This window comes from Excalfactoria chinensis, chromosome 1 (assembly GCF_039878825.1).
Source record: "Excalfactoria chinensis isolate bCotChi1 chromosome 1, bCotChi1.hap2, whole genome shotgun sequence".
NCBI lineage: Eukaryota > Metazoa > Chordata > Aves > Galliformes > Phasianidae > Excalfactoria > Excalfactoria chinensis.
This window is the reverse complement of record NC_092825.1, coordinates 52,997,291-53,010,274: the sequence shown is the minus strand read 5'-3', so window position 1 is coordinate 53,010,274 and position 12,984 is coordinate 52,997,291. Positions and strand designations below refer to the sequence as shown.

Genomic DNA, 12,984 nt, shown 5'->3' with positions numbered 1-12,984 from the left:
CCTTCTAGTCCTATAACAAAGCCCTGCTTTCTAATGCTTCCACATGGTCAGATATTAGCCATTTCCCGAGATAATTTAGTTTGGTCATGTGTACGGCTAGCATTTTTATTGTAAAGAATTCTGCTAGTGGTTTCATGATAAATGCATACAGCGTTGGGAAATGACTTTTATTGGGCTTAGTGTGCATTTAATATTGCATTAACAAAATTAAGCGATTTTGTGTGTGTGGGGGTCTTAAAAATGTATAGGAAAAAACTGCACTACCATAGGTATGCAAGGATCTAAAACAAATGAATCTTGCCTGACTGCATTCTGTATGCTGTAGCATAAAAAAAGTACATTCCCAGGAGCTCAGTAGGTGGTTACTATCCTCTTTTCCTTTGTTTCAACGTATTTTGAAGGCAGATCAGGAAAGAAAAACAAATCCGAGTGCTTGTCCCCCTTATGGTGAGCCTGGCAAGCCCCTCTGTGCTTGAGTAAGGCTGTCCTGGGTTGGCTGGCAGCTCTGAGTTTGTAGCACATGAAGCAGTGATGCAGTGTGCCCATGGCTTCCCAGTCATCAAACCTTGCTTTCATTTACTTCAGGTATCTTCAGGCTGGTAGTCATGGCCAAGTTGAAATGCCTTGTTTCTTATTTAAGGAAGCAGTGTGTGCCTGTGTGGTTTGTTATGCAAAACTCAATTTGGCTTACTCATTTCATTGTCTTATGTTTACAATGCAGAAAATCAGTATATTGAGTCCTATCTGTCTTGGAGGAATTAAAATATTCTAATATTAAGACGGTACAATTCCAGAAATGCATGGATCTGCATTAATGTAAGCAGAGCAAAGGAGTAAAAAGTGATGGTATGCAATATATCGCAGCACTCGCATTGATTTAAGATCAAAATGCCGCTAAGATGGGGTAGACAGAAAGAAAATTATGTGTACGTTTATTTCAAACACATGCAGAAACAAAACATTGTATCGTCCACTGCTGCTGATTGTATTTACAGGAGGCAGATGAGCTGTCTTGCCTAGGAAGAAATCAGAGATAAAGTACAGAATTAAAACAGAAACAGCCTACTGATTTTGAATGCTTCTGTTTCCAATGCCTCTTTTGAAGATATGCATCAGGACATGGCTTTTCAGCAGATAGAGATGCTCAGTGTTTTCTGAGAGCTGTTTCTTTCCTTTAGGGCTAAAATAGCCAACCCAAGAGGGAGATGTGAAAATCTCTAGTCACACTCGAATCCTGGCTACAATAGCAAAGCATAGATGAGATGAATGTTGTGGCAATGAAGCCATATGGATGGGTTTTGTTTGTACCCTGCTGTCAGGTCTCATGGAGGAAGAAAAATAAAAGTCTGTGTTTTACTGAGGTCAGAAATGCTTTATGAAAGGCAGAAGTTGGATCACACAGGTTTGTTTAGTTTTCTAGAAGAGCGTTTGCTTATGTGAGGTTCAGTGATGGGCACGTAACTAGCATCTTTATTACACTCGTGGCTTTATTACAGCCAACCTGCTTTGTAGACTACTGTATCTTGCCATACCATCATATCACAAATCATATTTGAATCCTTCGACGTCTCCCCAGTTTCATTTTCTCCGCATGGTTGCACACATGTTTTTGTCCCCCATCCCCACATCTTCCCTGGAGCCGGCACCGTGATGCACGCATGCTCTCCAGCTTCCTAGGACACACAGCATCCTCCCTGCTTTCAGTACTCAGATTGGTTCCCCCTGCTTTGCTAAAAAGCAGCACTATGCTACTCGCTCTGCTCCTGCATGTTCTCTGAGCCCTATTTTTCTGTGTAGCTTCTCGGTCATATCCCTCATCTTCAAGTGTGCTGTGCTATCTCCATTTATCTTGTATGAAATGGCTGCAGCCTTGCCACGCTTACACTTCCTGTTGCTTCCTAGAAATTGCTTGTCTGTCTGTCAAGGGAAGATTCTTCCAGCTCCAGTCTAGAAATCAGGGTATGTGTTCAGCACATCATTCTTCCTTATTTTATTTTATTTTATTTTATTTTATTTTATTTTATTTTATTTTATTTTATTTTATTTTATTTTATTTTATTTTATTTTATTTTATTTTCAAATAAAAGGCAGAAAAGGCTGCCCCTTATATAGCCCAAGTAACACTGTCTGCTTATGCCCAGCCATCCTGTAGCCTTACCTCTTTTTACGCTGCACTGAAAAAAGAACAGGTAATGCTGTCGAATATAAGTAATGCAATCACACACATCCATATAAGTGAATGCTGTGTAGATGGCTGCAAGGAGAGTTTGGAAAGACAAAGTTTGCAATCTCCCAGATGTTGCCTTCCCTGGAAATAGTAATCCAGTGTTCTGGAAATAGTAACCTGGTGGGTTTTCTCACAAACAAAATAAGAGAAATTTGGTACTGAACGAGGTGCAAAGAGCCCAAGATGGGGGGCTGCTCTCACACTGTGTCTCTCAGGCCCACAGAACGGCCAGGCACAGAAATACGCTGAAACACACAGGAAACGTCTGCTGCAGCATCACATGAGGTCAGTCAGGCATACTGTGCTTTAATGAGCGCAGACAAAACAAGATTTGGTGAAAATGTCACAGTCTAAACATGGGTAACAAAACACAGACTGATACAGTCCAAGCTTGGTGGGAAACGCGGTGGGAAAAGATTTTAGTAACCTTCTTCTGGCAAGCTTGCCAAGAGCTATGAGCATTTTGAGCATCCCACAGTAGCAATGGCACTGTACTTCCAGGCAGGAGAGCCTGGTTTCTTACTAATATCACAGCACTTCTCATTTTCAGGAGCATCCTATAAAAAGGATCCCTTATTTACAGCTTTCATTTTGCATTAATGAAGTGGCATACTGATGCGGCTAATCAGCAGCAGCTAGGTGATGCAGACCCATGGAGCTATGGTGGTAGCAGTCGCATCAGCCTGGTCGCCAGGATAAAAATAAATGCCAAGCCCTGGCGAGGGAAGCTCCAGCTGCAGGGAGCACAGTCTGCACCCTGCCAGGCTCTGTAATTCTCCTGCCTCATGCCTGGAACAAGGAGAGAAATGGTTCTCCTCTCTCTGTGTTTGGCTCCTTTGCTGCTTCTCTCCCCTATCTGTGATTAAGGATGTGAGTTTTTGTGCTTGCCATGCTGAAGCTTGCACCTTGGACTAGAATTTCCTCAGAAAATTGGATGGACACAGATAGCCCAATTGGCTTCCATAATTCAGAAGGTTGTTTTTTCCTCTCCATGGCATTTTGTGAGCTTAATTTAATCCCTTGTCATTTCCTCTATGTGGGTAAATGTCATCTACTTCATTCATGAATGAATTCGCACAGCCTTGTGGAGTCTGTGTCTATCATGCTGCTCTTGGAAGGGGCTGGTCAATGAGGGGGAGACACAAATACCCAGCTGGAAATAGAGATGTTCAGAAACAGGTATTGCTTGCACCATGCTATGAGGGCCCTGAAAGGCACTCTCAGCTCTGTACCATGCAGTGACCACAATCAGTACCCCTGACCCATATGCATCCCTTCTGATTTTGGATATTCTATGATCCTCCATACTGCTGACTCTGTACCTCTCTTGTACCACCAGTCTCACACCTAATGAAGGAGGAGCTCCTTTAAATGCAGCTCTGCTTTTAATGGTAAGGAGAATATAACTAATCCCAGCATTTTTCTCCTTTCTTGATATTTCCATAAGCATGTGGGAAGGCAGAGGTCTTTTGGCAAGGTGCAAGACTGAGATAGTGCAGAGGTTCTTGGTATGGAGAAGATAGCATTTGTAATCCTGGGTATGTGGACAAAGAGGTGGGTGTAGAGCAATACAGGCAGCACAGAAAGTGTCTGCGAGAGCCTGGGCATCTTGTTACGGCGTATTTCTAATGCAGTCAGGAATTAAATTAATAGTTGTGTGTGCTTATTTTGAAGCTTTCATGACATGAAAAGAAGCGTGGAGTCCATTGAAAAAGGAAATGAGGAACTATTTATTCTCAAATAGAAATCACTGTGGCCATATCTTTTTCATGAATTTATACAATGGGTTGGATTAGTCTTAGGCTAAGGCATGTATGTGCTGGCAGAGATGCGCTCTGTGCCTGAGACTGCTCAGTGCTACCAGTGCTCCATTTCCATTTCCTAGACAGATCACCTCTGTATAGGGTGTTTTTTTTTTTTTTTCTTTACACAGAGGTGATGTGCATTTCTTAGTTCTCTATCTGAAGCTACTTGGTTTGCGAGTGCTCTATGCTGACAGCGAGGGCTCTGCATCGTTCCACATCACAAGGAAGAACTTATTTTCTTTGAGGGTGACAGAGCACTGGAGCAGACTGTCCAGGGAGGTGGTGGAATCTCCTTCTCTGGAAATATTCAAAACCCGACAGACACTTTCCTGTGGAACCTACTGCTGGGAGCCTGATTTAGCAGGAGGTTGGCCTACGTGATCTCCAGAGGTCCTTTCCAACCCCTGTGGTTCTGTGATGCTGTGACTCTGTGGTATTGCAGCCTCAGGAGAAGCAGCATAGGAGCAGGCCCCTGGTTTTCTACCATGCTCCCCAAAGAAGCCGAAAGAAAACTAGCCCCAGAATTCTGGAGATGGATGGCAGCTGAGGAACGCTGGTTACACAGGGAGTCAATAGGAAAAAAAGTGATGGTTGGCAGTTCCCAGCTCCTCCATTGCTCCCCGGGCCTCTATCCTTGCAGCTGGAAAGCAGAAGATGATCTTTGTTTTCCACGCTGTTTGTTGCTTGGGGTTATTTAAACTGTGGGCTCTCCAAGCTTCCTACTTACATATAACTCCTACCCAATGAGGGCCCAGGGACTGTCAAGGCCTCTAGCTGCGAATATAACACAATAATTGGACTGATAGGTACCTGGCAATTTTTTGTCCCCTCCCTTCCATTCCTCTTAGACCAAAGTGACCATTTCTGTGAAGGCTGTGGCTTTGCAGTTGTCAGTTGTGTATCGCTCAGTCCTGTGGGGTCTGAGCTGCCTCTGCAAGAGCCAGGAGGGGACAGCATTCATGACAAATCAATTTGCTGACCTCTGAAATAATTAAGCAAGTAATGCCAGCCTCGAGTTCTATTTTACACAAGCAATGTGCTATTCATTTTTTGCATTTTTCTGCCTGCCGGGAATGCTTATCACTAAATAATAAAAGCAGAGTGATCAGGGAAGGGTTTTTTTTTCTGGAAATGTGTCCTCAGTAAATTATCCTTTTTTCCTGTATATCCATGTATTTGCATACTTTCTTTTTCTTCGCTCTTTCCTGACAAAGGTGGAGATAATAAACTGTAGTGTTATTTTTTTTTCTCTTTTAGTTTTCCAGATGATCTTTGTATACTTTACCACACTGCAGCATAGAAAACACAGGCTTATTTATTGCCTAACAGCATATATGTGATTTATGATTAATGTGCTGTGTTTGTTATACACGGGTCTGATAATAGATAGGGAGATCAAAGTCTTCTGTGAATTGACAGAAGCACTATAAACAAGGTGAAAGGGTTGCAGGTGTTTCCCATGAGGGTGTTATACAAAAACATATGGCCCTCTGCCACAACACACCACACGTGCTCTCTGTCTTTCCCTGTGCAGCAAGACAGTGTTTCTGTAGCACATGCGTGGAAAGGAAGAGGATCTGTTTGTGTGCTGCAGGAGGAGCTGCACTGTTCCATGTGCCTCTTGTCCCATGGCTTCCTTCTTGGCCCATGACTGGGTGTAGTAGTGTGAGCCAGCAGGAGCAGGGAGGTGATCATCCCTATGTACTCAGCACTGATAATGCCACACCTTGAGCGCTGTGCTCAGTTTTGGGCCCCCCACTACAAGAAAGACATTGAGGCCTTGGAGTGTGTCCAGAGAAGGGCAATGGATCTGTGAGGGGTCTGGAGGACAAGTCTCATGGGGAGCAGCTGAGGGAACGGGGATTGTTCAGTTTGGAGACACTCAGCGGAGACCTCATCACTCTGTAGAATGTCCTGAAAAGAGGTTGTGGTGAAGTGGGGGTTCAGCCTCTTGTCTCAGGTCACAGCAGTAGGATGAGAAGAAATGGCCTTAAGTTAGAGCAGGGGAGATTCAAGTTAAATATTAGGAAACATTTCTTCTCAGCAAGAACGGGGCTGCAGTGGCACAGGCTGCACAGGGAGGTGGTGCAGTCACCGTCCCTGGAGGTGTTCCAGAGCCATGTGGATGTGGCACTGAGGGACGTGGTCAGTGGGCATGGTGGGGATGGGATGTGGTTGGACTGGGTGATCTTAGTGGTCTTTTCCAGCCTTTACAATTCTAGGGTTCTGTCAGGGTCTCATGCATCTGTGACTACTATGGCCATGGCCAAACTAGGTGCTAGGAGTGGGGGGAGAGACCAGAGCTGTAGTTCTGTAGAAAGCAATGGTGGAGTATGCACAAAGCAGTGGAAATCTTTACTAGATTGCTACTTATTTGAGGGGTTAAAAGAAATGTTCTGTCTACTAAATGGCTAAGTAATTGCAAAGAGGACAGCAGCATCCTGGATAGAAGTCTCTCCCTTTCATTAAGCACTGCAAGAAAGATGATTGCCTGCTCCTGTTCCTACAAACGAAACTGCTGCAGTTGACTTTGTTTGGTATTTGTAGCCTCTGGAGTTATTAAAACACTCTGAATGCAGATTAACTTCCCTTGCCTGATACACTACAGTGTAACCACCCCCTTGACCTTTGGTAAACACGCTGGAGGGCAGTCTGGCTTTTCCATAACTTCTGCCAGTAAATCTGTGCCCTCTGTTGAACATCTCTGAAAAGCTCTTTGTGCAGCCCTCCCAGGGATGGTGCAGTGCAGGCTGCTTCCCTCTGGCACCAGCAGCGTATGGGGCCATGGTGTCTCGTTCCCCTCCCAACCCCTGGAGGAAATTCATGCTGTCCTCATGCTGGTGATGTACCACATCAGCTCTGTCTCATCTTCCCACAGATATAAAGCCACTAATCTAAAAACTTGAGTGTTTTTCTCTACTTCGGAGGGATGCATTCAAACTGAGATTTAATAGGAATTTCCCTAGGAGTGTGGCTTAAATAACTGAGACCCTATCTACCCTTGAAAATGACACTTTTGTGTGTTGTGAACATTTCTTTTCACAGGTGTGCAACAGTAGACTTCTTTCTCTGTGGACAGAGTTGCATTACTCTGTGGACACTGAGCTATGCTCACACATTCTTGTTTCTGTGCAGGAGTGAGCTAGACAGTCATGAGCATACACTGAATGTCCTATGTGAGAGTATTACAGAGGTTTGGGCCAAGTGGTGTTGTGGTGCTGTGTCACTGTAGTTAAAGGCAGAACTTTAACAGGCCCTGCAAAAAGATTAAGCCAGAGAAAGTTAGTAAGTGGGGTCCTAAATTATTCATGAATCCATTTGTAATGCACTTGCTTGGAGGCTTTTGTTTTCCTCAAACTCTTATTTATTAAAATCTGACAGGAATATCGGGTTTTGTTCAATAATAAATCTAGGTCTCTGTGAAGCTGGTGATATCCTCACGTAGTACTGCAGAATCAAAATGGAGTTACATGCCAAGGGTGCATATGTTATTTACTTCGAAGGAACAGATATTGTTCAGAAGGATTTTCCCTTTTACTTGCAATTTGAAAACAAATTTGTTGTTGTTGTTGTTGTTGATATTGTTTTAAAATATATCTGGGAATGTCCTCTTGGTTTTGAGACCTAGATGCTGCAGAAGATTTCAAGGGTATTAAAACTCAGTTAAGCATATTTATGGTGGTTGTGGAGGTTCCGGACCAGTATTTACTAAATCTGATAGTTCTTATGGTCCCGTTTCATACTTCATGCATGCCATACTCATAGCTTGTGGATTTTGTCTTGCAAACTGTGTCCATACATGTTCTCTTTTTTGTATGCCCTCGAAAACATGAAATAAATTGTGCTCTGAAAGTATTAGATAGGAGATTAGGATAACGTTTCTCTTTCTGTTCTTTCTCCTTTCCTGCCGTTATTTATGGCTGCATAAGCAAGGGGAAAGCAGATCTCAGATAGAAAGTTAGAGAAGAGTGAATGAAAAAGAATGACCTTAACTGTAGAAGCAGAACTGGGAGTTCAGAAGACTGGTCTGAGCTGGAGGATGATGCATAGATTTGTTTACATAAGTTTGGCTTACAAGTCACTTTCTTGTAAAAATAGGTTGAACAGAACGTGCTCCTGTCCCATACTTTAGTCTTGAATACAAGCACAAAGTGTACTGTGACACAAGGGCTCTGACTGAGGGTACCATCCTCTTATTGCCATGGGCTGCAGCTGGAGCTCTGCAGTTTCTCAAGGCTGAAGTAAGCTAGAAGCATCATGTACACACACACACACACAAACACACCTTGCAGGATATCTATTGGGGTGTTCAGGGTTAAAATATCTGGGTAGTCTTAATCAGCATCTGCTTCAAGATTTGAATTTGATGTTTGGGACTTAGTCCCTAAGAAAAGCTATGTGTTGGAGCACCAGTTGCTAGCCATTAAATGAGACACTCAGTAAACTTGGAGAGGGAAAGAGAAACATAAAGGGTGAAGGAAGATCATCAAATGAAGTCATTATTTGTTGCTGATCATCCTGGGTAGATTTGGAGGGATACAGACTTCCACCTTGGGAGCTTGCTTTGCATTGTTAGCATCAGAAATGTTGTACAAAATACACGAGGAAGCGACATGTGGAGTATTATCATCTTTTGCTAAAGGTTGATCAAAACACTATTTAAAACGAGACCTCAGCTCTTCCTTATGCAAGCTTAAAAATCCTGAGGAAAACTTTTGACAAAAGACAAGTGCTTTGCTATGGTTTAACAGACTAGGAGAGATGAGAGGTTTATTTTAATAGATAATTAGAACCTGCATTTAGGGTACAAGTGGAGCTTGTGGGTTGGATTTGGGAAATATCTCTTCCCTCTGGAAACCCACCAAATATGATCTCTTCCTTCCTGAAGAAATCTTTTTCTTTTCTGACTTTTATTTGTTATGAGTTTTGGTGGAATGGGGTCAAGGTGGACTCTGAAACCTCGCTTTGGAATCAAGATACAGTCTGACTTGTTTGCCCCTGGTGGAATCAGTGCTGCTGCAGCTTCATTGCCATGGGAACCTCTACTTACTAAATTTAATTTAGCCCAAGGTTTGCTTGTCTGCTCTGTTGCTGCAGTGTAGACAGGTGATAAGCAACATATTGATATTAAGCTGTATCATACCAAAATGATTAGGCATTGCTATTAACTACAGTGCTGCAACATCTGTGGTTACACTCTTGTGCAATGCTTTAAGCTACTCAGACTTCCTGCACCTGCTTCCAGCCTCCTCTCTCCTGGCACAGCAGAGGCTGCATCACCAGCATAGTCTTTCTGGTCCAGCAGCTGGGAAAGGTAGGGGGTTGCAGACGAGCTCTGCTTGCTGATGGTGCTCTTTCCTGCCTGGCAGAGCAGCCAAGCACCGAGTGTCCACAAGCCCTGGGGGAAATACTGTTGGAGAAGGGGGGTCTGTGCCCCATGGAGCTGTGGGATGTGGAGTGGGTCCTGGTGCTTCTGTATCATCTATTGTGGTGTCAAGTCCCCAGAGGGACAGGTCCTGGTGATGCAAGGCCAGATCAAACTGGGTGCAGAGAGCTGTATGAAACTGAGTGAGACTTGCCGCCCAGTCTTGTCCTAAATTATTATTAGTTTTCTTAAACATGGCAAACATTACAGGTTATTGGGTTGTCTTTTTCCTTCTTCTTCTTTTTTTTTTTTTTTTGTTTAAATTGGTATCATTTGGTGTTCAGATGATCCCTGTTAGATGGTAATGATGAGCCTGTAAGTCTGAGATATGCTCACTTCCAGTACTTCCAGCAGAAGTGGTGGAAATGTGCATTTACTGCAGCCACACTGTGTGGAAAGGTTAATTGTAGTCAGGGCTTTGTCATAGAAAGGCATGTTGTATGATTAGCTGCAGAATAATTGATTTTGTAGGTCTTCCATGATTGCTGGAGTTGCTTGTTGCTCAGGTTTTGTCCCTCTGTAGTTGGGTTTACTGATATGGCATCGCTATGTACAGAATTCAGAAGTGAGCAGTGTGTGTAAACCGTTATGTTAAAATGCTGGCTGAGTATTGATTAATCAGTAAATGCTTTAAGCTATTTCCTTTAAATTCTGGGACCACACATCTTAATTTAATAGTTGAGAGAGATGGGGAAGGATACTGATTTGTGCAACAGTACATACTTTCTGTGGTGTTTGCTTGTGGTGAGCATTTTCAAACCAAGAAAAAGATTTTAGGGAATGTGATGGTTCTCTGGTTGATGTTAGCTGCTAAAATGACTCTCTTTTCTTGTAGGTACTATATTGGTCGCCAGATGTTTGTGGTGATCTCCACACCTGAGGTGATCAAGCAGATCTTAGTGACAGACTTTGGTAACTTCACCAACAGAATTGTAAGTAGACAGAAGGGTCCTCTTTGTGGACAGAGGTGATAATACTGCTAATTTGAGCTCAAACCAGAAGCAGCCACAAGACAGCTGGAAGCACAGTGGGGGAAAGTATGTGGTTCAATAAAACTTAAAGGTATAGAAACTCACTGCATGTGCTTCAGTCGAAGACTTCTGTTACTAGGACACTGAGGATGAAAGGGACTGTCCTTAAAGAAATACAATGCCCTTGTGACTGAGGCACCAAATGGATGTAGGAGAGAGAGAGTTTCAATATCCAGTTTTGCCACTCACCTCCTGGGAAAATCCCATACTAGCTCTTATCCTTGGTTCTCAATCTGTAATATGGAGACGGTATTATTTGCTTTCTTCTACCCCTGGTTTCTTTTGTCTTTTTAGATTTTCTAGGACAGGAATGAGCTGCTGGGGTCAGGGACATGCTTCCCTCAGCTGGCAGGTTTCTTAGCACTTTGAAAATAAAGAATAGAAAAGAGTGAAGCTGGGAGTTGCAAGGTTTTATGCATATGCTGCTGATAACTTATTTTACTTATATAAATATATATACTGAAAAGCACTTTTCTGAGTTCTGGTTAGAATAAATAATAAAAGGGAGGGAATAGCCCAAAATATAGTAAAGATTTCCACCAGCTCCTCACCATATTCTAAGTGATACCGTCACTGTGACCACACGCTGCCTCAGTGCCATCCATTCTTTTCTTCCCCCTGGCCTCTTTGTATGCACAAACCTGCCCACATAAACCTGCAAGTATTCAGAAGGGTTGTTTATGTCCTCCAGGAAAATTCTGCCTCTGATCAGCTGTTTGCCTCCTCTGCCCCTCTCTGCAGTCAGTCAGTCTGTTTGCAGATCGCTTGTCTCCTTTGCTTGCTTCTTCTGGTACATGAAGTTCATCTTGTGACTTACTTGTATCTTATTTAATAACCACTTGTACTAGTCACCCTGCACTCTGCCTGAAACTCATGTCTAAATGGAAGAATCACAGTGTACAAGCTTCCTAGGCTGAAGTTGTTCCATGTTCTAAAGTTCTTTTTCCCATTTTCTTTGTATTCAAAAGAATTTTCTGTCCCTTTCCTTCTTCCATCTCCATTCATGTGACGTATTTCTTCCTGTCTGCATGCCTTTCTCCTGTATGTTTGATATGAGTAGGTTGTTTGCACTATTCTTAGCAATAGCTGATGCCCAAATTACACCTTTTGAAACTAGAGATCATTCCTTTGAGGATATGTTAAAATACACATTCTGCACTTAATTTCTGTCAGCTTCACCATTTGAATATATCTGTACATTGACATCCTTCTTGTACTGGCTGAATTTTAGTTTCATTTCAGACTTCTGTGGTGGGAGGTTTATCTCTCCCTTTTGGTTGTACATCCACCCATCTGTCATGGTGTGTTATATGTGTGTTCCTCTCAAATTCGGGTAGTTCAGATCTCTGTAGCCAGTCTCTCTCTCCTTTTATTTTCTTCATCAGAGATCAGTTAGGTGTAGTTGTCTGTGTAGATTCATGTCTTGCCCATATCGCTTGACTGTCCTTGAACCATCTCTGAGTTTTTTTGCACAACGCCCTTCTTTATGCATGAGGAACTGAGGCACAGACTGGTCGATATCGCTGCCACCTACCAGCAAGCATGTGGCAGATGTGAAAATTTAACTCCTACCTTTCTCTTTAAGAAAAGGAATAGTTTTCCCCCCTGTACACTGTTACTAAATCAGAGTTGCTCAATGCCCATAAGTCTAATTCAAATGAACTTGCTTAATCTTGTGTACTTTTATCTGCTCTTTCCATGGTCTTTTCACACAGCTGCAATCTTTGGGTGTTACCTTTTACCTTCCACTTTGATTCTCTTCTTTTACCTTTTACTTATCGTTAGTGAAGGATAAGCAGCCTTCCATTTCAGATGCCTTCCATGTGTGGCTTGAGAATCTTTTTTCATTCTTGAATTTTCACATTGGGTGCTCTCTCTTTCATACACTGTCAGATCTCTCAGTGAGGTGCTCTGATATGCTGTATACTAAGGATTCTCTGTATGTTAATAATGAGTGCTGTATGGTATGTAAAAAAGGTCAGCAGATTTTGTTCAGGTATAGTTTTGGTTGTAAGTGAATACTGATGGCAAGGTGAGAGTGGGAAAAACAGTTTCCAAGAAGGAGATTCTTCTCATATTGACTGGATAAATGTTGTTTTAAGGCTTTAATAATGTTCTGCTTATACTTGTAAAAACTACTCAAAGCAAGCAAGACTTCAAGTGAGAGTCAGTTTGACAGGGGAGAATTCAAAACACAAACTAGATCTCTTTGCCTTATTTTATCCATTCCTTTCCCAAATGATGTGCTGTTGAGTGGTTATAGAATTGGCTTTGGAGTCAGTGCTGTTCACAAATTTAGGTTAATACATTTCAATTCAGATGTGGCATTCACTTATGTTGTTGTTTAACATGGTAAGCAGTTAAACACCATGCAGCTGTTCACTCACTCTCCCCAGCCAGTGGGGTGGAGGTAAAAACTGAATAAAAAAGTGCAAGAACTCATGGATTGAGATAAGTGTAGGAAGGAAGGGAGGGAGGGATGAGGGAGGGAGGAAG

The 12,984-nt window shown here is 42.6% G+C and overlaps 1 protein-coding gene across 6 annotated transcripts in view; it reads left to right on the top strand.

The window, feature by feature from the left end:
- TBXAS1 (thromboxane A synthase 1) overlaps positions 1 to 12,984 on the top strand; it is a 244,239-nt gene that overhangs the window by 101,214 nt on the left and 130,041 nt on the right. For all 6 annotated transcript variants that reach the window (XM_072334889.1, XM_072334898.1, XM_072334934.1 and 3 more), the window contains one exon: positions 10,293 to 10,389. In XM_072334889.1, coding sequence (XP_072190990.1) covers positions 10,293 to 10,389 — 97 coding nt within the window. The remainder of the gene's footprint in view (positions 1 to 10,292; positions 10,390 to 12,984) is intronic.